We start from the raw sequence: 25,965 nt of genomic DNA, 5'->3' as shown, positions 1-25,965 counted from the left end.
GTTCAGCTCTGGAATGCCTTGAGTGTTCCATTTCTGTACAGACAGAGGAACCTTGCACCAGGGGCCCTATCTTGTGTCCCTGTGATCTCCTGTAGGCAAGGCTACTATTGGCATGCCTCTGCGGTGATGATTGGAGGTTGTTAGCACCGTGGCAAAAGGTACAGTGCCTGTCAATGTTTCTCTCAGTTGGCATTTGCTGCCACAGCAGCGTGTTAGGTGCCAACTATGCAGCCCGTGGGCATGAATTGAGGGCTTTTAATGATGTGGTGACTGAAGCAGCTGGTAGCGGCTAGTGGTGGTTGGCATTATTTGTCAAGGCTTAGACACCGATTGGTCATGCACAGGAGGCCTGTTCATGCCATCAGTGACAGATGGCATGATTTTATTGACATTATTTGCCAATATAAATGTATTTAGTATACCCACAGTGCTGTCCAGGAGACAGACAGGCTGACTTAATGTAGAAACTGCTAATAAGCTCCCAGAATTCCTGTATAGGAGAGCTAGCTTTTGAGGGAGTTGGAGGTTGGTGCTAGGACAAAAGGAATGAAGTGCTGCTTTAAACAGTCACAGGGAGAAGAAAGAAAGGCGCTGTGCTTTATGAGGAATGAGGAAAAAAGAATTATGTGACTGTTAAAAGCACAATATTTTGATTGTCAAATCTACAGATGAATCAGATAGCAGAATAATGACCCAGGATCTATATATACATCATTTGCAAAGTGAGTTATCAACAATGAAACTGTGACCTATAGATACGGGGCAAGGAACAACTGAAAGCAAACACTATCCCCAGTCTGACCTAAAGATTTAAAAAGGACAAAATGAAATATTAGGAAATCTAGCGAAGGTTAGAGTGACTTACACAGTGATAACGGGCCTGTGTTCTGTTTTTTTTTTTTTTTTCTTCTCACCAGAGCACCACAAAGCTTCAGTATGACTCTTGATATTTTTCATCAGAAAACGCATAATGAACAGCTAAGAGATTTAGACTGGACTATCACATGGTAAAGTTGTAATTGTTCAGCTTTAATTTTCCTGGAGTTTCTCATAGATCATTATGGAGTTCCGCTACACTACAGTACCACGAACGACACAGTTAAGTTCTCAAGGCTTCTGTGTCTGAACGTGCTTATGATTGCATTTTTAAGCACAGCAACTTTGTGTATTACTCAAATGCTAAAGAAGTTTTTGCAGAAAATACCATGAATATTCTGAGAGTGAATTTAACACTGGCTGATTTGTTGTCCATACACCTGATTTGACATTCATTTAGTCTTTGGGTCAGTACCCCAAACTGTATGCTGTAAGGTTGAGGTAACATTTACAGTATGTGGCAGTGACACTGGACAGAGAAGAGATGAAACACTGAAGAATGCAGAGTGTCAAAGTGTCTGTTGTCTGATTTAGGGATGCCACGAAATGGCCGCCTCCCCTCAGATCATTATTTACGAGCCCCAGCTAGGATGCCTGGATATACAAATGGAAACAGAACGACTGTGGGTTGTTAACCCAGAGGTTAAAGGTCACAGAGCCTTGCTCTCCACCAAGAGAAAGCTCTGTGGAATGTGGGAGGAAGTGTTGCCTTGTGCAGACACACATCTGCACTCTCGCACATACACACGCTGGCATGCGCGCGCACACAAGCACACACACACATATGCGTGTATACATGTTTGGACGTACATCTAGCAAAGCACCATACAAACATACGGGTGATTTTGCAAACAAAATTGCTTGCACATATGTATTTCACATTCGTATTCGCAGAAACACAGAGACGCATATGTAAATACGGCCACGTACACACTGGCAAATGCATAAATGTATCTGCCATCACACACCCTCACACGCACGCAACCTCATATGCACACGCACACACACACACACACACACACACACACACATGCACACATATAACTCTGACTGCATTTCTAACTGATTTCTAACTGAAATTTTGTCTAACGATATAATGGCACAGATGGCAAAACATACAGTGCTCCAAGTGCATGTGTGTGTGTGCGTGCAGTGGGCACAGTTCTTGTGGTCCAGACAAAAACACATTCTCTGTCACTACAAAAGGACATTTTCCACTTTGGGATCTCTCATTTTTGCTCTCTGACTCAAGTCTGGCATGTCAGGTGGTTCTAAATTTCCCTCAATTCTGGACAGTGTGTTACCACAAAAGCCACCCTGGTGGAGTTTGGTTTATAATAATTGTCAGTCTTGGTGCAAGAGTGTGTTGTAGCAATTTGATTGTCATGGTGTTGGTAGGTTTGTGGTTCCGTTTCTGTCTGAGTTCTGTCATACTCAGTTCATAGCCAGAAGATTTCTGCATTCACGAGACACTCCAACGAAGAAAAGAAGAGCTGACAAGCTCAAATGACTTTTTTCAAAAGCCTCTTCACATATCTGATGAAACACATGCCCATAGTACAAAACAAAGACCGAATTTCTAGTACCCCCATTCACACACAAAACCATGCACCTGCACATGAGAAAAAAGAAAACCTTTTTTTTTTTTCTTTCCACATGACTACCAGTGAGCTGCCTTTCATAGCTACTTTCCCCCACCCCTCCTTCCCTCTTACATCTTTCAGAGCAATTAAATGCTTTTCCCTTTGATTGAGTTAATAGCTTGGTTAAAAAGCTGTCACTAATGATTCCCAACGAAAATCCCAGAGTTGGTGCAGGAAACTCCTGCAGCGCCTATTTCACACGTTCACTGTGGCTCTCCGCTGAGGCCTCTTTTTGACCCCTCAGGGCCGTGGTGTGAGGGGCCTCTCGGAGTCTGTGGGGGGGGTCCTGAGTCCCTTTATCCCCCCCCAACCCCTCCAAATATGTCACAATGTGCTCTCTGCTGGAGTTTCGCCTTCAGACTGCTCCATTGAATCCCACAGTACCACAGAGTTGGGAGGGGGTAATAGGATTTGATTTGTGTGCTGGTGGGTCTTGGAAAAAAAAAAAAAAAAAAAAGATCTGTCAAATTTCTCTCTGTCCCCTCTCCCACACTTCTCTATGCCCCACCACCCTCCCCCCTTTTTCTGGCTTTAGTGCTGAAAATGGCTTTGTTTTAGCACATGTGAATTAAAGCGAGGTAGGTTAGAGACAGTTGGAAGTCTGTGAGCGTTTAAAAAGGACACAGACTCTGCACTGTTTCTGGGATTCGTCTTTAGAGGAGTGAAGTTTCATCAGTCATGGTGGAGGCATGTGGTGCTGGTGGTGGAGGTGGTGGAGGTGATTCATCATTTCCCCAGCCCGTGCTCTCACCCGTCTCTTACAGCCGTGAGGATGGAGTGAGATGTCAAAGGAGTGTCGACCCACTGTCGTTTTACCCGCATCCATCACTCCAGCCCAAACACAGGAGCTCACTTATGCCCATAATGGCCAGAGAGGCCCCAACAGAGTCCAGTCCCCCCTCCGCCCCCCCCCCCCCCCCCCCCCCCCCGCAGACCCCGTAATTAACCCACGTTCTCTTATTTCCCTCTTATTTTCTTCTCTGTTACTTCCTTGGGCTGATATTAAAACCTTTAAAAAAAAACAATATGGATGTCAGAAGTTGCCAAATGAACCATTGTCTGCTTTTCCTTAACTGATTTTTATTTTTTTGCAGTCAGTCTAGTGGTTACTTTGTGTTGAAATTTTCATTATTGCTGCTGACCCAGATCTCTGTGGTTTTTATGTCTCCAAGTGTAACAGGGTCATGGCCGTCAGAGCGCTCTGTATCTTTGGTAAGGTACACCAGATGACTGTGGCTTTGATTCCTGAGTTGGGTGGCTCTCTGCCTGGGTTCCCATAAGGATCTTAAGCTCAAGGTTGCTCCATAGTCATGTGACCTCTGACACAGAAACAAATTGTGAATGTAATGTAACGTAGGTCTGAGTTCTTTTCTTAAGTTGTTCATTTCCTTCACTCCTGTGTGGACTCCCAGTGTTCTCTGGTGCTATTTCCAAAATCAGTCTGCATAGGGATTACATGTGTAATTAAAAAAGATTCAGGTTCAGAGCCCTTATGTGGCCGAGAGCTATTGCCTCCATAAGCTACATTCACTTCTTCCCTAAAGTTTGTTCTGAAAGTATTGCAACCCTTTGCCTGCACTCTTGTTGATTCGGAGCCTCTTTGGAAAATAGACATTTATTCTAAGTTGACTGATTCTTTCGGTTAAATAAATGTTACATTTACACGAATGTTAAAGTATAAAGTGGATCAAAGCGATCCTTCTCGGAAACTGAGCTTACTTGAATTACAAGTACTTGACTTTAAAAGGAGATGTTTTGATATGAATCATTTGATATGAATCAGAAGTCTGTTTGGATGCGAATGACCTTAATCATTAGGTTGTGGTTAAACTTGATCAGATTCAGTGAGTCTGAATCAGAAGACTCCGAGGCTGATTGGAATCAACAGAATCAAAGTGTGCGGTTGAATCAGTAGGATAACAGTGTTTAGTTTATTCGGAATAAAGTAGGACACTTGCGGCTGATCTTAGTCTTTGGGTATGGGACGCTGCTCTGTTGGTTTGTTTTGGTTGGTCTGAATAGAAGTGTTTTTCATTTGTGTAACTTCATCTTAATGAGAAGGATCAGAGTTTGTGGTTGTTTTCAGTCTTTTGGGTCTGAGTTTGGCTGTGAGGGGACTTTCATGGTGGGCAGAAGGAGAAGACTGATCGTTATTGAAAGTGATCTTGGCCTCGTTTGCAGTGGTCTGGACAGAGGCTGTTTTCTGACAACTCTCTTTCAACAAGCATGTGTCCTGAAGAGCATGTTGTGAGAGACAGAGAGAGAAATCGAGAAAGAGAATGAGGTGGGGTCTGGGAGAGAAAGACAGAGAGAGAGGGAGAGAGAGAGAGAGAGCGAGAAAGACAGGCAGAGAAAGACAGACAGAGAGCAATGGGAGAGTGAGGCAGAGATTGGGAGAGAGAGAAGGAGAAAGAGAGAGAGAGAGAGAGAGGGCAAAGGGGTCACAGCTGTGGAGAGAAACCCAAACTGGAGATGTTGTTGCCTGATGATGGGAAGGTGGGGGTTTACAGGGGGGTGCACTGACCCAAGACAGTGGGAGACTGTCAGTCAGAACCACTGTGTGTGTGTGCAGGAGGGGAGGGGGGCAGGCTGGGGTCTGACCCCCCAACACACTCAAAATGGGCCAAGAAAATGAATGTCTTTCATTCACAATTTAATATTCGTTCCGTTATTCATTCATTCGGAAAACGAAGTTCAGAAATAAGTCAGAAAGAGAAAGAAGGGGGACACAGGGGTGGTTTGGAGGCCAGAAACTGAACTTAGAAAGACTGTTGTCCTTTTGTTTAAGTCACATTATCGGGAGATAATGCAGTTAGAAAAGACATTAGATTAAGAAAGAAAGTGAGAAGAAAGAGCGAAAGTGAGAGGAAGCAGAGGGTCAAGGAAGAGGAGGAAGTCATGAGCACAGTGTGAGTTTATTCTCCATAGACAAAAAAGCAAAATTACATCCCTTTACTTCTCTTTATCCTTTTCTTAAACTCCTCAAAGAATGATGATACTTTTAAAAAGTGACGAAAGACCAAAAGAAAGACCATGTAGCTTAAATACGAACTTCCCTGAGTGAACAAAGTGTTTTATCTAAGTTTGCATGTGGCCTCTCTCTTTGTCCTGTCCTTGTTTTTTTTTTTATCCTGGGGAGATTAATGAGATGACATGGGGCCACTCACCTCCTGTTCAGAGCCTGGACCCCTCCTCTCTCCCAGGTATATGTCTCTCACTATCTCTCTCCCTCTCTGTGTCTTCTCTCTCTATTTCTTTTTCTCTTTTCCCCCCTCTTTCTTTCTGTGTTTGCCGAGATGCTGCTCACTCTCTGTCTACACGCTCTCTCTAACTCTCTAATTCCACTCCTTCACTGGTTCATTTGTAGTCTGTCGGAAGGGGCTAATTTTCTTTCAGTTCACAATTTGCGCCCTGTCAGATTTGTATGAATTGCCGGTTGTTCTGAAGCACGGCTGGAGAGCTTTGATAGTGATTTATATGGAACAGGTGAGTTTGGGTGGGACACATACCAGGGCTTTGACTCTGTATTTTGGATATTTGCTGATGGTTTGGCATGGAATGTCTTTATCGGGGTCATGCAGTGTCATGAGAATATAAAATGGGGTAGCTTGGGTTTAACAGCTTAGAATATGAATACACTTTTCAAATGAAATATTAGAACATCAATACACCTACAGAAGGTATGCGGTGGTTCACTGACATTTGAGGAGAATTATGTCATTTCACTCAACAGATCGCACAGCTTTTTTAAAACAAGACTTTGCCATTCAGAAAAAAAACACACCTGTGTGCATGTGTGCGTGTGCGCGCGCATGTGCGTGTGTGTGTTTTTGTGTGTGTGTGTGTGTGTGTGTGTGTGTGTGTGTGTGTGTGTGTGTGCGTGCGTGCGCGTGTGGGTGTGTGTGTCTTATGTCCGGAAGTGCACGCAAATGTGTGACTTGCATGCCTACTCTTGATTCCCCTTTATAACATCAGTGCCAAAAATGCTACAGACATATATCAGTGTTTGTGCTGTAACAAAATAAAGAAAACAGACATTCCCTCTTCATTTCCATCCTCACCTACAGAAACTCTGTGCATGTTCTTTATCCCTGTTGGTTTGTTGGCTCTGGGTTTTGCGTAATTTTGCAGGTGATAGGTTTGATTCTGTGGTCAGAGAGACAATGGTAGCATTGACACAAATAATGTGATACGTTTTGCCTCGGGATTCAACACCTCTGTCTCTCCCTACAGAGGGATTTGAGGTGAAGGAGAGAAAAATGCCTGTACAGGTGTGGGAGCAGAAGGAGGACAGAGTTATGGAGAATCGTCACGCAACACTTACCCGAGCCCTCGTCTCTACGTCCCCCCCCCCCCCCTCGTTCTTTTGGCTTGCAGTGTTGGCATTTGTTTGTGAATGGAGGAAGTTGGGAAAGCAGTTAATCTTTTCAGGATGAGTGAAATTTGTGTATGATGTTGACAACATGGTGGTAAAGTACTTCAATAGAGACATCCCAAAAAAAAAAAAAAAGAAAAAAAAAAGTTTGGATGGCACACGTGTCTTGGAAGCATTACGGACACTGTGACATTTGCACGTCTTCCTCTTTTGTTTGTCAGGCAGAAAACACATGCCAGTATCTTTCTTGTTTTTGATTTTCCATAAACATCTGTTTATTCACACCCTCTGAGACTGACGCTGCGTGAGACTGTTTTCAATCAGTTTCAGTAACTGAAAAGAGTTTTCTAAAAGAAACCTTTGTTCTAAACATTGATTTAACCCCCCCCCCTCTCTGCCTCTCTCTGTCTCACTCTGTCTGTCTCTATCTATCTATCTATCTATCTATCTATCTATCTATCTATCTATCTATCTATCTATCTATCTATCTATCTATCTATCTATCTATCTATCTATCTGCCTCTTTCTCAGTTTCTGCGGGTGGAACAAGACAAAGAGTGTAACACAGATTGTTCCGGAGCTCCTCGGAAGCCACTGTGTGCGTCGGACGGGCGAACCTTCACCTCACGCTGCGAGTTCCTCCGTGCCAAGTGCCGCGACCCACAGCTGGAGGTCATCCGAGGGCCGTGCAAAGGTTAGGTCACGAGTCACGCTTCAGCTGTGACCCGGGGTTTCTCCCCTTAGGTCATGGGTCACGGCGTGAATCATTGGGGTTAAATTCATCGGATGATAATTGATGTTTTGAGGGCCAGAGTTATAACACAAAACGACACTTGTGGAGAGTAAAATCAAAAACTTTATCGCTTCACTCCCAGTATAAACAATGGAGAGTAAACCGAAGAAAAAAAAAAAAAGATGAGCCCAGGAAATTCAGGTTTTTTGATGTCAAATTTCTTTGAGTTGTATAGTGCATACGCCACTGTTTTGCGTGCTCTTGTGCATACTTTTGTGAGATAGAGTTAATACCCGCGTATAGTCAGCAGTTAAAATTCTTAGAGTTAATTAAAAATGATATATTTGCAAGGTGGGGGAAAAATGCTGTTCTCACAGTGCTGAAACATAAATCCCCGATCCCCTTGTTTGAGTTTTTGTACGGTTTTGACATTTTTGAAATGTCAAAAGGTTATCATTCCCTAAGACATATGACATTGTATGAAAGAAGGAAAGACAGATTTGGCATCATCTGAATGCCTTGCTCAGATTTTTTTTTTAGATTTTGGCTTCTCAGAATTTGTCCAGTCTGTGTTTAATCACGGAGATCACATCTAAATGAAATACTTCTAGTCTTTCTATAAGTTTTTTCAAGTTTTCTATTAGAAAATTTTTACAAATGCAGCCAGCCCTCAGACTTGTGACACTGGGAGTCAGAAAAGTAAGGAAAATATTGTTTAAGGAAGATTATGTATGTTCTGATTTATAAATAAATGTTTGAATATGTTCACATGAGAAGAGAAAGACTGAGGAGATGGGGGTGGTAAGTGCCAAAGGTTGAAGGCCGACTGGCTCATAAACACCCTCATTGTGCTGGTAATGGTAGGAACAGACACACACATACATACTCATACAGACACACACACACACACACGCACGCATATGCATAAATGCACAAACACATGACCACAATCTCTCACACCCGAACGACAGACTCTACCCCCCAACTTATATTCGCCTATACCAGTTCATCACCCTGCAGAGTGCAACAATGCTTTATTCTTTCACATGTGCATATTAATTCAGAGGGAGAGGGAGAAAGAGAGAGAGAGAAAAAGGAGAAAGGAAGGTAGAAAAAGAAATCCTCACAATGATGGAAACCTTTTTGAGAGTTTATGCTGGCATAGGGTTGTCACGGTGACAGACGTCTGGAGTGAGAGAGTGAGAGGAAGAGAGAGAACGAGAGAGTAAGAAAGAGGAGTGAGAGAAAGAGAGAACGAGGGAGAGAGAAAGAGAAAGAGAAAGAGAGAAAGCGAGAGAGAAAGAGAAAGAGAGAGAGAAAGAGAGAGAGAAAGAGAGAGAGTGAGAGGTTTCCAGCAAAGAAACTGAAAGAGAGAGAGAAAGGGAGTAAGAGTCCATGAAAGTCTTCATAATGTGTACATGAGGATTGGGTGTGACCTCCTCATAGCAAGACAGTGATTGTGAGTGTGTGTGTGTGTGTGTGTGTGTGTGCGTGTGCGTATGTGTGTGGGAGCAGACTCAGAACCCCACGGGCGCTGACACAGTGATGGTTCTGTCTGCACTGAGATGGCTAAAGTGGCACCACAGTTTCTTTTTTTTCTATCTGAAGAAAGCAGATGATTCAACCGTCCTGTCACTGTTTCCAGCCAGGGCTCGGGTTCCGACCTACACATTCGTCTTTTTCCATTCGGACTAACTTTAGAGCACTTTTAGTACCCATTTTCCACAGCTGATCCTTAAATCATCCTTAATTCTCTATTTTTCTCTATGCTCTCCACTCCGTGCCACAAAAGGACAGGACTGCAAACAGACTGAAGTAAAAACAGCTCTCTCTCTGTCTCTGTCTTTCACACTTTCTTTCTCCTTCTATCCCTCCATTCGGTATGTCTATCTCTCACTCTCATTCTCTGTCTTTATCTGTCTCCCTCTCTCTCTCTCTCTCTCTCTCTTTCTGGGTACTTTACCATAGTAACAGAGACCCTCCTGCTCAGTTGCATTTAGTTGCTGGGGTTTTCTGCATGGGATGAGTGAGTGTGCGTCATTGGTTAAAGTGAAGTGAATTCAGCTGGGGAGGCCCTTAGATTAGATTGTGGGTTCTGTGTCCTCAGAAGTCTTATTCTGACACCCGGCAGACCCAGTTTAATCTTTAAAAAGACTTGCTCTGGGAGAAATGAGCAACGGCTAAAATCCCAAAACACAAGAGCTAATTCGTTCATTTATTTTTAACCCTTAATCAACCAGGGAGGATATAGTGAGAACTAGTTTTCCATTGGGGTCTTTAACGATGACAGAATAATGAGAGAGGTGATGGGTGGACAAACACTGTACTCTTGAGACGTGTTGGATCTTCTGCTCAAAGGCCCAACAGTATGTGTGAATGTGAATCTGCATGAATTTACAGTACAACAGCAACTGATGTCGCCCTGAGCAACCACAGCAGCACCTGAAACAATCACTCAATCAGTATTGGATTAAAGTTGTGATTTAGTGAGTTTCAAACACAAATATGAGAGTTCAAAGTGTGCAGATATAATATGTTATTATTTTGCATATGCAAGTATGATGTTTTGTAATAGCACAAAGGAAATATGTAGGTCTCTGTATATCTGCAGTTCAGCTGACTCAAGATAGCTGGTTACAGTAGCATTGGTGTTGCAGTGGATTGGTTTTGATTAGAACTCTATGTCATGAAGCATCCTAAAACCTATGGAGGAAATCCAGAGTCGATTCGAAGACCGGCTCTGTTCTGTAATGTATATGCCTCCTTTTGGCCGTGGCAATTATGGTGTGTGATATATTTTTTTTCACCTTTAAGCACTCAGTTCCGCTGTCTAATATCCAATATTGCACTAGTCTTGAGGAACCTTTTTATGCTATCTAATAGTTTTCCCTTTTTAGAAAAATTTCAGTAGTACCAGCTAAGAAATATTTGTAAAATTTGGTGATTTTCATCTACGCTACGGAAGATGTACCAGACACTACGAAGGATCTTCATTCTTTTATTCCCTATCATCTGGTCTATGGTATCTGGTAACCGTTTACCAACGGAAGCCAGCGCATTCTGACCAGTCTGCAAGCTTTTAACTAAGACCTTTACAGTTCAATGACAATAGGAAAAAGATGTCGCATTAGTCACATTCTTCCTTCAATGCAATAGTTTCCAGTTAGTTTTCTTAATATACTGATGAATTAAGGCTTTATTAACTCATTATATTTAACATACAATGTCCTTCTTCTTCTATTACTTATTATATGATGATGATGATGATGATGATTAGTAGTAGTAATAGTAGTACTCTCAGTATTATTATGATTATTTAGTCGTAGATCAACAGTAGATTTGTAACTGATGAATAGTAGATATTAAATATAATTTAGCATGATCCAGAGAATGTCGTAGCCCTCGTGCAGTAACTGTACTCTAAGGTGTTTGTGAGGAGCTTTGTGAGGAGGATCAGGGCAGATCAGTTGGTTAATGGTTTTACTGTTCAAATGCAGGCTTGGTGCACAGTGACTTTAATGAAATCACTATGTTGGTTTGATTCCAAACCACACCAGCATCCTTCACTTCCGAAACATCTTGAAATATTCTCTCTGTTGCTCTCTCTCTTTCTCCCTCTCTCACTCCATCCTTTCTTGCAAAGTCCAAGCCAAAGATGCGAAATATGAATCAAATCAGTCTTTTTTTCTCTGTTCATTTTCATATGACCACCACAATTCTCTCTTTTGGTTTTAAACTGGAAAAAGCCAGCTTGTCTGTTTTCATTAACTGTCGCTTGTGTGTGTATGTGTGTGTGAGTGTGTGTGTGTGTGTGTGTGTGTGACTTTGAAAATGAAGAATGAGGTGCATTAAAGAATGAATATGCCCCATCCTGTATTCTGCCAATTATGGATAGACTGTAAGCTTACTGTAAAGGAAAACTGGTAATCTAGAAGCCTTTGGGAAAATCCTATGCTTATGTTCTCTAAATGAAATGTATACAAATGTGGTAGCTTTTGTGTGGCTTAAAACCAAGGTATCTTTCCATATAAGGGACCAGGCCAGGATGTATTGGAAAATCTATTTAGAAATGCATATGAAATGTTTTTCAGTATGTCTCCTGGTGCCTGAAAATGCTCCTTTGGCTTAGAGACCAATAGTGTCTTCAGTTCGGAGCACTGAATAGACCCAGTCCCGTGTCCATGAAGGCAATTATTTAGACAAAACAAATCAAACATTGAGCAGTAGTGGAGGATTGGTCTGAGACTTCTAAAAGTGACAATTATTTTAGACAGAACCAATGAACCCATGTAACGTCAGGGTAAAATGCATGTCATGTCATGTCATGTAACTTTTTTATTATCAGTGGTCAAGTTTTACGATATGGACAAAAAAAAAAAACAAGCAAAGAAAACATTCTCTCTGCTTTTGAATAGTTTCTTTTCTGTGGCATGAATCATTTTCCACAGATGTAGACCTGCTTTTGACACGGCAAATATTTCATAATAAAAATGTTGATTGTCAGCGGAGTGTGTCTTTAGAAGTGTGTTTGTTTTTCAGACACGTCCAGGTGTGTGGCGGAGAAGAAGTACACAGAGCAGCAGGCTAAGAAAACGTTCCCACAGGTTTTTGTGCCTGTGTGTAATCCTGATGGTACTTACAATGAGGTGAGACAACCAACAAAAACCGCCAACAAAAGAGAGAGATACAATCTCTTAACCAATTCACACATTATCTTACCGATTGAACAGGCACTAATAGTGCCACTCTAACATTACAGTGCCTGTTTTTAACAACTGAAACAACCTCTTTGTGTCACTGTCTGGCCTTTGGGGATGTACATTCATGGTCTGTAATGGAGTTTTCTCTTTACATACCCCCACCCCCCACCCCACTCCATCCTCCTCAGGTTCAGTGTCATAGCTACACAGGGTACTGCTGGTGTGTCACACCCAATGGTCGTCCAATCAGTGGCTCAGCTGTAGCCAATAAGAAGCCACGATGCCAAGGTAGAGTCTGTTTATGTTGAGATCTTCAGGTATATTCAGATACCAGCATAAGCCGAAGTGCATTATCCACACCCAGTTTGTGTTTCATGTTTGCTGTGATTGTGTCATGCAGTCTTAGACCCGTGAAAAAGCTGTTTTTTTTAAAGACTGTTGAAATTCTGAACAGGCATATACACATCAGCATACTGACATTTCAAGTGAGGAAAAGCAAAAATTCTCACACCTCATCACGCAGGCTGATCTTTTCAGGGTTATGAAATAAAATCACAGGACCCCTTACACAAGCTATCGTACGTGAGTAAACGCTGAAAATCCTGCTATACTGTTGAGCAACAAGAAAATTCCCAAATCCAAAAGAGAGTTCTAGGATACAAGAATGCTTGCCAGACTGTCAGAAAAAAAAAAAAAAAAAATCAAACCCACGTGCTTCTCCAATCACTTGGCTCTGAGTTGCTTTTGTTGACAAAAGTGGTTTTTAGTTGAAAGGCTCAGAGCTGTGAGCCAATGCAGGGCCTCAAGTGCGATTTACGCCTGACTGTGAGAGCTTCGCTTTGTGCTGCTCGCCGCAGCTCCACCAGCAAAAAAGAGCCAATTAAACGACAATTTTACTAGTGAATACCATGACTTAATCAGTAAAGCCTGGAAAAGCATGGAGAAACAAATGTGTTTTTGGCAACAGTCCCACCATACTCTGTTTGAACTACATTGTACAGTGTAGCTTATGCTGGTGTCTTAAGAGTGCATGTTTCCAAATGTGTCCTTCTGTTGCCGAGAAACTCGAAAATCTGAGGGAATTTAATGCAAAAAAAAAATCCCCACGCACATTCACGCCCACATTCACGCATGTATCACAAAGGAACAAGGATGTATTTGTAATGTTTTCACGTTGAGCAAACAAATTCCAACGAGCTTTTATTATTCTGTCGTTTTCAGGATCCAAACATGAGAAAGTCAACCCCAGAGAACCAGGCAAAGCCGGTAAAGATTTTAAAAACTTTTTTTTTTCTTTGGCTCTTTACACCAGACTCTTAAAATATAATAGTCAATGTATTGCTTTTGGGCAGCTTCGTGCATGCGTGCATGTGTGTGTGTGTGAGCGTGTGTGTGTGTGTGTGTGTGTGTGTGTGTGTGTGTGCGTGCTTCTGTGTGTGTGTGTGCGCGTGCTTGTGTGTGTGTGTGTGTGTTTACATGCTAGAGTCACATGTTGGAGCTTGCCACACTTATGTTTTGTCAATGAAAAGAGTAAAGTTACCCAAGGGCAGCAATAAAATGTTATGTGTTAACTGGTTCAAATGAAAATTGGACTAACAGCTCTTTTTGGTTTTCTAGCTGTTTAACTGAAATGAAAACACCCAACCTCTTCCTGCAGGTTGATGATTTTTTCAGTCAGCCTTGGTTTCACTGGAAGCCCACCAGTTTATGTTTTCCTCATTCCTGTCCTTTTTCCAGTGCAGCTCTTCAAATGTAACACTAATGACAGCAACAGTCTAAACTCATTTCTATGAACATGATACAGGTCCACTTCCATTTGGGCAGCTTCAGGGTTACACCACTTCTGGATTTTCCCCTCTGTTCATCCCTCTGTTCATTGTGAAAAAATACCTGTTTTCTTTGTTATCAGGTTCAGGGTTTAACAAAGCTACTTTTTTTTTTTTTTACATTGTGTGGGGTTTATGACCAACTGCAGGTTTTTGTAACCAAGCTGAACTCAGTGGCTGTATGTTCTTCTTCTCCGTCAGTTCATTATCCGTCCATTAGCCGCTGTTACAACCGTAACGACAAATACGCTGCCCTGAGCGACTGTGGTTTTCTTTAAATCCGTCTTCCAAGCAACGTGGAATAAAAAACGAATACATTTTGGATGTGTGGAGTGCTGATTCTGAAAATAGCTGCAACAGAGACCATTTCACTCAGGAAAAGCCCAGTGATAGCCAAGACCTCAATTTGACTACTACTGGAAGTTACTCCTTTAGTCTGGACCAATATTTATCTCCCAACAATTTAACTAAAAATCCAAAGCTGTGTCTAAGTGCATGTTGGTTATGAAATGCTTGGGGTATGAAAAATACCTAATCACATTTCATATGGTTACTCATGTAGGAAAGAGTCAAAATGATCTCTTTACAAAGTTCTCTTCTCTGTGACTCTGTGTTCAGTAATGTCTGTTGATCAATGACGTATCACGTACACTCACGGTTGTTAGGAGTCACCATATATGAGTGCCTTATTTAAGGACCTCTGACGTGAATAGAGATAAACAAACGGAGATCTTAAGTTTAACGAGGATTTCTCAAATGTTGTTCCATAATTAGAGGCTGTTTTTCTTTCTTTTTTTTTTTGGACTTGGTGAACAGGTGTGTGCATTCTCCGGGCAATCAGAGACCATATCGTATGTGAATACTATGAAATCCAGCTGGATTTCAGACCTCTGGAACCGAATTTTAGTCGCTGCAGTTTAGATAAAATGTCACATCGGGTCCCAGTCCCCTTTTATTACAAATAGAATATCTCAGTACCACAGAGATTTCCAAATAATTCAGGACCACATACACATAGAACAGTTCTTAGAAATCAGACCTCATTCAACTGTCTTCAGTGATGAATTTTAGATGCAGGATTCTTAGATTGGAGAGAACTGACTAGATTTTGCAGAGCATGATTTGACTCTCTCCCTCTTCCTCCCCCATGAGTTGAGTGCCTCTTTCTCCCTCCTCCCCTCCTGTTATGAACTGTTGGCATCTTGTCATTGAGAAAAGCTGAATTTGGTCTCCCTTCCACCTCCAAGGCCTTGGGATGAAGGGTCCTTGTTGAAGACAGGATGTGATCTTTTTGAGGTTAACCATACCTGTGGCTTTGGCTTACCTCTTCTCAAGTTTATCGTCCTCTTCTTGGAGACTTTTCCACAAATGCTGAGGACTTTTGCCCAAATGCCATGGACTCTTCTCCAAACGCTGCTAAAAAAAACAAACTCTCGGACAGCTCTATGTCGAAACATCTCACTTTCTAAAACAATCTATAAAAATTCCATGGTTTTCATGTGTTTTGGTGTTTGTGTGTGTGTGTATGTGTGTGTGTGTCTGGTTGTCTTTTTCTTATTTCCTCTTAGCACGCATTTCTGTCCTCAGAATAATTCAATTTCTCCTCCAAACAGTAACCTGAAATAAGAGAAAGTTCCAGAAACACTCACATGCCAGGACTGGATTTAACAGTACTTCTTTTGCAGCACTTTTGTACTATGTTCTATTCCTGTTTTCTGATTTCATTCTCTCTCTGTGTTGAATTGTGTCTGAGTTGGATCTTGCCTGGTCTTGCCAGCCGCTTTTGTTGACTCTGTAGGGAAATATAAAGATTTAACAAGTCTGTGTGACGTTTCTTTTATATTTACAGAAAGCAAACTTGGCAATAAAAATACAACCACTATACTGTACTGTCAGCTTCTGATTTCCCCTTTTCTTCTTCTTTTTTTTCTCCCTCTCTCTCTCTCTCTCTCTCTCTCTCTCTCTCTCTTGCTGTCTCTAAATCTCTCCTCTCCTGTCCTGGCCGGGCAATGTGCAAAATGTTGTTTAGAGAAAATGTATCGTGACAGTGTAGCTTACTCTCGTAATTGTAGTCTCCTTGCAAATCTTCTCCATTCTAAATGCAGATGAATCTGCCGGACTCGTGGTAGAACCGCAGCCTCCATCTGACGAGGAAGGTGAGTGATAACTTTCATCATCATCATCATCATCATCATCATCATCATCATCGTCATCATTTTCAAACTTCTCGCTTTTTTGCCACACTCCTAGGGACCAAATGGGCAAAGCTTTTTTAATTCAGCATGAACGTGCCTCAGAGAATCACTCTGGGATTAGCTCCTCTCAGTTCATACACTTCTGTTTCATGGGATTATGATAGACAAACGCTGATTCTAAATGAACTATCTTATCGTACTAGTCTTATCAAGATGTGTGAGTGCTGGGTTATAACCAAAACCCCTGAGGTGTATGTATGACTGCTCGTGTTGTTTTGTATATGTATCTAGACATAATCACCCAGTACCCCACCCTGTGGACGGAGCAAGTTCGCAGCCGACAGAACAGAACCAGGACTCAAGGTTAGTTCCATACACATCCATTCTTTTCTCTTTGTTTGGCTCATTTTCCATGAAAATACAGCATCAACGAATAAATAAGAAAATAACCAGAGGCTGAAAGGATAGCTGGCTGAATGGGTGGGTGAATATGTAAATGATCGAGTCAGTATGGATGGAAGGATGCTGAAGAGATGAATGGATAAATGGATGAGTGAATATATGTGTAAATAAATAAAAGATAGAGTCCTGTATAAACATATTTGTGGCAGATGAGATCTGAGGAGTTTGACAGTAAGGTTGGGTCGTGATCTGTAGTGAGAATATGAGGGTTTTCAGATTAAAGGTTAGATGGTCTTCTGTGCAAAACAAGGAGATAAAATGAATGTTGAAATATTTAAGCGGTACACACCAACCCGCACAGGCCAACACACACACACACACACACACACACACACACACACACACACACACACACACACACTCCAGTGGGGATATTGTCGTTTAGTCTGACAGATTAATGTAACTGTACTGATGTAATTTTAGAAATTCTCTGCATGCATTTGGGTAATGTGCGTGAATGTGCGTGAATGTGTGTGTGTGTATTTGTGTAAGTGCATGAGAGAGCAGTTTAATTTTGCAGTTTTCTCTCTTGATTTATGACCAATAAAAGTCTTGTGTGAATGCACTATTGATGGTTTTGATTAGCCGTTTGTTCTCTCCGTACGAGGGTGGTTTTTCTGATTACGAGACCTCAGAATAGAATCAAAGACACATGAAGAATGAGAGAAAAAGAGAGGGAGAGAGAAAGAGGGGAAAAGAGAGAGGTTTAATTTGGGGTCCTTTGTTTGGGTTTAACATCGTAATCAAAATAAACAAAGCCAGCAGAGAAAAAGAGAAATCCCTCTTTCTGACTTCCGAGGCCTGAGCCCAGAGGGGAGTTTTGAGGACAGCCAGTGGGAAGGTGATGAAAGCTAAAATGAACAGAGGAATTTTTTTCTCTTCTCTTTGTGTTTTTTTGCTTTTTTATTCCTTTTTTAAATCCTTTTTTTGCACGAGTCACATGCACGCACACACACATAAGTACGCACATACACACACTCACGCATACACACACATGTGCACACACACACACACACACACACACACACTCACACACACACTCACACACACACACACTCACGCTCACACACACACACTCACACACACTCGCACACACACATGAACGCATGCACACACACACACACACACACACACACACACACACACACACACACACTCCGAGCTCTGCTGGAGAGCCGTGCAGTTCAGCGTAATCCCACCACAGAGAGAAAGATGAGATTGAATCCTCATGCAGAATTTGTTCATTCTCCACACATATGGCTCAACATGTGTTTCGTTTGTCTCTTGGAACCTACAGTTAAAGACATATAAGTTTGGATGTGTTACACCATCTCTGAATCTCAGCTGAGGTTCACACACACACACACACACACACACACACACACACACACAGAGTGTACAGTGTGTAAATATTTATTGAAGTAAAGTAACGGGAGCTCTATGCAGTCATTGGCTGCTTTATGTTTGTAAACACTCCCAGAGGGGTGCTGATAAAACACGCTGTCCTCACCCTGCCCTACTCTCTCCTACAGATTCTCTTTATGTTCTCTTTTCCTCTCTCCCCTTTCTCTGCTCTGTTTCTTCCTCTCCTTTTTCTTTCTGTCTTTCTCTTGCTTCTATATCTTACTCTCCTGAGTTTCTCTCTCTGTCCTCTCTTCCTCCTCTGACAGTCTGTCTGTCTTTCATCTGTTCTGTAGGATGTTGTAGTGACAGTAGATAGGGAGTGTAATACAGGATAACAGGCTGGTAATAAGTGGTGAAACTGTGAACTTATCTTATTAGTTAAAGCTGTCTGCCCAGAGCTGAGTCGGACCAAAGCAAATCTCATTTTCAGTAAAATGAAGTCTCCCAACCATTATTATGTGTAATGTTACCACTACTACCATTGCACAGTAATGCAATGATCTTCATCATCTAATGATAAAATCTACACTGTCAGAAGCTCAAAGAGCTTTATGTTAAAAAAGACAGAAATGTTTGAACGAGTGAAAGTAGTGAATTTAGTAATGAAACAGTAACACAACAGAGGCAAATCGAAGGAAACACGAGTACACGTGAAGATACAGGAGCATGCAAAGAAGATACTAGAACACTGAGTGTCCTGATTACTGAGATCTTCTTCTCTCTCTCAGCGTCTTCGTGCGATCAGGAGCAACAGTCTGCTCAGGAAGAGGCACGGCAGCATAAGAACGAAGCGGTTTTTATTCCCGACTGTGCTCACGGAGGCCTCTATAAACCAGTCCAGTGTCACCCTTCCACTGGTTACTGCTGGTGTGTACTGGTGGACACTGGCCGGCCCATTCCAGGCACTTCCACGAGGTGAGTTACAACAATTATTGCCCTTCAAATATTTATAAGCTAGATTATTATGATTTTTTTTTGTTGTTATTGTTTTCAGCTGTTTCTTGGCAGATTTCTTGATTTTCTTCAGTCGGAGTAATTTCTAACAACAGAGCTGTTGGAACAATGCTTCAAAAAAAGAAATAAGAAATCCAGCTCTAGGGAAAACTACTGTCCTCACTTGCTTTTGGCTTTCGGTCAATTCCGATCAGTTTACTTTCATGACAATAGGGGTCTGATTAGAACAGTTACATCCAGCTGTTACCATTTAATACTTATCTGGAACAAAATGTGTCAACCCAGTAGGTCTTCGCAGCTGAATTTGGAAAAACAGAGAAAGAAGATGTCTTTTTTTCACCTCCCCAAACTGTGCCGGGAGACAGAAATTCACATTAACAGTTCCAAAGCTATTTTCTTGGTTGAATTTTATACCGCAGCAGGAAATGATGCATGATTGTTGATCTTATTTGAGACTAGCTATCTGTAAGAACATTGTATTAATGTTGAGGGAACATTTTGTGTGGGCGAAAGGGCACTGCTGACTCTGAATTTATGATAGCGACAAAATGAATGCCCCTGAGGAACCGTTACTACCTGTGATATGGCCAGGATATTGGTTCACAATGTTCTCCTCAGTTTTCTTTTCAGTTTCACATAAAATCTTTCTAATCAGGCCTGAAGGGTAAACTCGCATCCCAAAATGGTTTAACCTCAGCCTCACCATTACTGTTTGCATTAGATGATTTACCTTTGACACAGCACATAAAATCTTAGGTTGTAATTTACTGTAAAAATACAGCGAACCTGAGTCTTTTTTCACTGGAAGAGGAAACCCTCTACTGGCCTCTGAAATAGCAGGTGCCTGTCAACCAGTTCTTTGCTGGTATAACCAATGTTCATCTTTGGAGAAATTCGATATTTTCGTTTTTATAAACAGAATGTTAGATGTGTATAGTTCCTTAGGGGTCCAGTCTCTGATTTAATCTCTTTTTGATTGATTTATTCTCTCAGGGACAGTAAACAATACAGATGCATTTTAGTAGAAACCAATTTCATAATTTGGCTGTGAGCAGTCTTTCTATAAGCCCGTCCACCTCAACTGGTCTATTGGCGAACTCTTAATGATACACTCACATTCTGGAAGACCACACTGAGGCAGAGTATTGGCACAAAGATGCTGGTGTGAGTGTGTATGTGTGTGTGAGTGTGCGTGTGCGTGTGCGTGTGTGTGTGTGTGTGTGTGTGGTGTGTGTGTGTGTGTGTGTTAGGGGTCAGTAGACCTGGCAGAGGGAGAACTGCTGTGCGTGTGGGTATACTTTTAATGAGGCAAGGGAGTGTTGTGGTGTGGCATATCGAATTAACAAAGACTCAGGCACGCAGCCAGACAGCCCATTAGTGTACCTACCAATGCAGACTCCCTTGCTCTCTCTCTCTCTCTCTCTCTCTCTCTCTCTCTCTCTTTTTCTCTCTCTGTCCGTCTCTTTGTCTCTCTCTCTCTTCACTTTGTTCCTCTTTACTGGTTAAATAATAACTGGACAGAGACTGGAATTCTTCTTTCCAAAAGGAGCAATGAAAGCATCCCTGTGTCTCTCACTCTTTCTCTCGCTCTCCCTCTTTCTCTGTTTCTTTCTCCTGCTCTCTCTCTCTCTCTCTTTCTCTCTCTCTTTCTCTCTCCCCCCATTTCCTCTATCTTCTCATTCTATTCTCACCCCTATCTATCTGTCTCACACCCTCCCTCACCCGCTCTTGCACTCTGGGGAGCTATTTTTCTCACTGTCTCTCCAAGTACTGCAGTGGCAGGAATCCCAGAGTTTCACATCGTGTATCAGGTGAATTCTTCCACTCTGAGGTTAAATACAGAGGGCCTGGCCCTCATCTACAAAAACACACAGGCCAAAGCCAGAGTAAACCTCACACACACGCACACACACACACACACACACGCACACAAATTAAGCCCGAGCTCCACCTGAAGGCTAAAGAGGAAGTCTGGATCCTCTTGTGCTGGATGTTTTGTTCAGTACAGGAGTAACCGGGCAGTGGATTCAATCCTTGCCCTTCCTGTAAGACTCACAACTGGAAATGATTTGGAGATGTGTGTGGGTGGCATTGCAGCATGTAAATAGAGCATAGAAAGCCTGAGATGTTTGCCCAGTGTTAGTGCAAGATACTGCAACATCAGGCCAAGATCTGCCCAGATGTTTCTTCATGCTCATTTCAGAGGTTTGAATGATTTGATTGTCTGAAGTGAAGTGATCTGAAGTGTTCTCTCTGTTATTATTAATTAATGAATTTATTTATTTATTCATTTATTTTTATCATCAGATACGAACAGCCAAAATGTGATGGTAATGCAAGAGCTCACCCCAACAAACCAAAAGACCTGTACAGGAGCAGACATTTGCAGGGTAGGTAACTGTATGTGTGAGTGTGTGTGAGTGTGTGTGTGTGTGTGTGTGTGTCACAGAAAACCTGATTGAGGGTGATAATGTGTGAATAACATAAAACATTTGTGTTGAATTTTTCCCAGAATTCCATTCTCTCATATTTCCCTTGTAAATGTTTAACTGCAGTTCAGTCAGCCCTGATGTTTCTGCTTCAGCCAAAGTTGAGTGGGATACACACACACACACACACACACACACACACACACACACACTCACACACAGCTTATACTTTGTCCCATTCAGAAACACAGAACACACAAACTCTAATCATTCCCATGACCCCCTCTGTGGCATAAGGCAGAGAGATAATGGACTAAGATAAGGAGAGATAGAGTCAGGGAGGATGACAGGGATGGATGGATGAGAATGGAGGAGTATCGGGGATAAAAAGCAGAGGAAGAATGGATGAGAGAAATAGATAAACTAGAGGATGACAAGGAATGCTAAGAGCATGGAGGAGAAACAGGGATACTTAGTGAAAGAGAGACAGAACAGTAGAAGAAAGAGAGAAAGACATGGATAACTGGAAGAGAAAGAGAGAGTGATTAAAGGCATTTGGTTATGGTTGGTGGAGAAGAACAGTCGATTGTACCTTGCATCTCAAAAATATTGTTAGGAAAAGTTTTCACCACATTCAAGTCCACTCCTTCAAAGGACTGATATTTACAGTTCATTCACATGAACAATACAGAGTTTTAAACTTTTAAGTGTGTGTGTGTGTGTGTGTGTGTGTGTGTGTGTGTGTGGGTGTGTTCACTCAAGTAAGCTCTCTGACATTCTGAAGGTTTGAGGAGTTAAAGTTCGAGAACAGGGCAAAACAATCTTACTTAATCTAATTTTACAACAGATTACCACAGATTTGACATTCATTAAAATACCTCTGTCTTAAAACTCTGTCGAAACCATTTTGCCCATTTTAACATTTCAGGCACAAAGACACCAAATTATGAAACTGGAAGGTACCTATCTGTGGAGGGGGAGACAGACAAAGAAAGCAACGGAATGAGAGACAGAGTGAGAGAGAGAGTGAGAGAGAGAGAGACAGAGAGAGAGACAGACAGACAGACAGACAGACAGTCGTGGTTTTGTCCCGGTTCTGTTTGAGGCTGTGACTGGGCCAGAGTCCGTTCAGTCAGAGTGTGTTTTGTTTGCTCTCTTGCCTGTAAACTTTGGATTAAGTGAAAGTGTGTGCGTGGCGTTGCCGAACAGACCCTGTAGTGTTCACTGCCATTCCCACACTGTTTACTCTGTGGAGTCCTACTCCAATGGACTGAACGCAGGTGTCTCTCTCTCTCTCTCTCTCTCTCTCTCTCTCTCTCTCTCTCTCTCTCTCTCATTTTCTCTATCTCTCATCCCTTGCTCTCCTACCCTTCTCTCTCTCTCTTTCTCTTTCTCTTTCTCTCTCTCTCCTACCCCTCTCTCTCTCTTCCACTCTTTGTCCTCTTGAGCAGGTTCACCACTATGGCTTACGGCTGTTTGCAAAATGTTGAGATACACATGACTAAACACACACTCACATGCACAGACACACGCACCCACACAAATGTAGGAGAAGAGAAAAAAAATCGTTTTCTCTCCCATCACAATTGGAAACAGGAAAGTGTTGTTTGGAGACATGCTGATATGGAGAATGGAATGCATATGCCTAACAAACAACACACACACACACACACACAGACAGAGGGGAAAAGAGAGCTGTGATGTGTTGTGTTTAGAGATGTGCTAATGAGGGGAATGACGGTATGCACAAGTCTTAACAAACAACAGAAATAATGTAGCTGGTGAAAGCACCAGGACGCAGTGGGCCACAGTCAGGAGAGTTTTGTGTGTGTGTGTGTGTGTGTGTGTGATTGAGTGAACAGGTGTGTTTGTTTTAGTGTGCATAAGGCATGTTTGTTTGTTTGTGTGTGTGTGTGTGTGCGTGTGCGCGTGCGCGCACCGTTGAATTCAGGGTGTTATGACTTTCAGAAAGTCTTTCTCCCTATTGGGGACTCCAATACGTAAATAACAGATGTCTATTGTATCGTACATCAGAAAATACAGCTCACACTCCCAGTCAGGCCAATCAAGATGATATGGAAAGAATAAAAGCAACCAGATCATCCCATTTTTCCCCTTGAAGAAGAAAAAAAGAGCGTTGCAACATGGACCCGTAAAAGTCAGTCAGCGTGTAGTGAAGTGTGATAATTATGAATGCTGTGTTCACAGAGCTGCTGCAGTGTGTTTGCAGTTGATGTGCTGGTGCTGAAAACTTTATGGAGCAACATGGGAGTAGAGTCGGCATGTGTTGAAATGAACGAGGGATGAAGAAGGGGTATATTTGAACAGGGTTCTCTTGAGAGAGAGCGCGAGTAAACGAGGGAAAGAAGGGATGGCATTTCGGTTGGAAGCAAAGAAATTTAAAAAAGCTGGCAGAGTCTGCTTCCATGTGCATGTGTTGGTGGAGAAATATTTGTGACTTACAAATGAAACATATGCACAAACACACACACACACCATGAACACATATATTTAGACAAACAAATTTACTTACACACACAAACACACACAATATTATACAGTCAGGCTTACGCACAAATACATACATGGACACGTGTGTGAGTCAATCACACATACATAAGGAATATAGTATGTAGATATAGGCATAAGTCAAACCTGAACAGAAAAAGCAGCAAATGCAAACTTTAAGTGCCATCTGATAGTCATATGTCAAATATGAATCCCTTTTGTGAAATATATCAAAGTGTCTACAGTTATATGCTTAATCACAGCATCATCTCCTACCCATTGCCATCACCAGAAAAGCCCAAAAAAAGCTGTATACAATTTTTTTGTGCCTTCATTAAGACAATAAATAGCAGTTAGGGAGAGAGAGAGAGAGAGAGAGAGAGAGAGACAGAGACAGAGAGACACACAGACAGATAGACAGAGAGAGAGAGGAGAGAGAGAGAGAGAGAGAGAGAGAGAGAGCGAGCTTTGACTGTGAGCTGCGTCTTTAGCGTAAACAGATGGGTCAGATACTTTATTGGGTCTGGGCCAGTGAAAGCCTACTAAAATTTAACCGCCAGCCGCAGGAAACCCTCCACAGGACATGCTAACACTATTAACCTGTGAGACACTCGCTGTCATGCAGGCACATAAAAAAGCTACATGATCTTTGTTTGTCTGTCTTTCTCTCTCTCTCTCTCTCTCTCTCTCTCTCTCTCTCTCTCTCTGTCGGCATGGAGGTATCTTCTGAGTGGAGCATGTGATGGCTGGCTGTCTACACAGACACCTCTCGCCAGCTGTTTAGGGTGGTCGTACCATGCTATTATCTACACGCTGGAGAATCTGCTCCCTCAGGGTGCTCCGCCATAAAAAACAGAGAGAGGGGCTGGAGAATTTTTCCTGGAGGGGCGGGGAAGGGGTGTGAGAAAAAAAAACAAAAAAACGAAATCTTACGCTGGAATCTGGCCATCCCCTGGGTCCTTTCGGTGTCTCTGTCTCTTTTGGGATAACCTTGGCCCCTATGACTGTTAAAACTATACTACCTTACATACAATTACTATGATTAGGGTCATTCTGACTGGACTCCTTTCACCTCCCATATATTGCAGTGGTTTGTTCGTGACAGGCAGTCTTGAATGCTGTAGGGTGAGTGATTGCTACCCTCTCGTTTGACTGTAGTTTGAGGCAGAATGTGTTCCTGTTGGGCAGATTTATTGAAGCATGGCCTGAATCACCAACCACCAGAACCACCAAGAACTGGTCATTGCATGACATGACATGGACAATATTCTCCAGACACGCAGCAGATTATCGGGCAATTTGAATTTGTTTATGAATATTTTAGAGGTTACTCAGATGAGGACGGTCGTTGGAGCATGGTCTGTGGAATAATTTACAGTATTATCATCACTGTTCCTGGCTTCAGTGATATTTGTAAATCGAAGAACCTCACGAAAAAAAGATCTCGAAATGGAAAGATTTTTTGGATTTTCTTTAGTGCTTTGTGCTCATGTTATCTGTCCAGTATGATTTTCTAAGACGCACATGTTTATGGTGTACCTTTGATCAGCAGTCTATACAGGGTTTCCCTGACTGGTCCCCTCACACAGGGGCTGATGTCAGTGCTGTGGAGACCAGCTGTTTTACAAGGAGAGACGGGGATCCCACAGAGAAAGCTCTGGGTGATTGACAGGTGTCTCTTCCCCCTCCCAGGATGCGGGAGGTCAGAGTGTTTATGGCAGAGAGTAAAAGAACCCCTAAACTTGAGACACAGACTCGTTACCTTTTATTAATCCCTTCTCCCTCTCTCTCTCTCTCTCTCTCTCTCTCTGCTACCTTTATATGACAGTTGTCTTAAAAGAACAAGTTGCTTCTTTATTA

At 42.2% G+C, this 25,965-nt stretch overlaps 1 protein-coding gene across 1 annotated transcript in view; it reads left to right on the top strand.

Moving 5' to 3' along the window:
- Positions 1 to 25,965, top strand: part of smoc2 (SPARC related modular calcium binding 2) — a 29,369-nt gene that overhangs the window by 1,651 nt on the left and 1,753 nt on the right. The window contains exons 2-9 of the mRNA XM_030772768.1: positions 7,426 to 7,588; positions 12,167 to 12,273; positions 12,516 to 12,615; positions 13,549 to 13,593; positions 16,226 to 16,309; positions 16,640 to 16,711; positions 18,943 to 19,129; positions 21,476 to 21,558. Of these exons, the coding sequence (XP_030628628.1) occupies positions 7,426 to 7,588; positions 12,167 to 12,273; positions 12,516 to 12,615; positions 13,549 to 13,593; positions 16,226 to 16,309; positions 16,640 to 16,711; positions 18,943 to 19,129; positions 21,476 to 21,558 (841 nt within the window). The remainder of the gene's footprint in view (positions 1 to 7,425; positions 7,589 to 12,166; positions 12,274 to 12,515; positions 12,616 to 13,548; positions 13,594 to 16,225; positions 16,310 to 16,639; positions 16,712 to 18,942; positions 19,130 to 21,475; positions 21,559 to 25,965) is intronic.

The sequence above is a fragment of the Chanos chanos genome, chromosome 4, assembly GCF_902362185.1.
Source record: "Chanos chanos chromosome 4, fChaCha1.1, whole genome shotgun sequence".
NCBI classification, from domain to species: Eukaryota; Metazoa; Chordata; class Actinopteri; order Gonorynchiformes; family Chanidae; genus Chanos; species Chanos chanos.
Note: the sequence above shows the minus strand (reverse complement) of the source record. Positions and strands in the feature narration are given on the sequence as shown.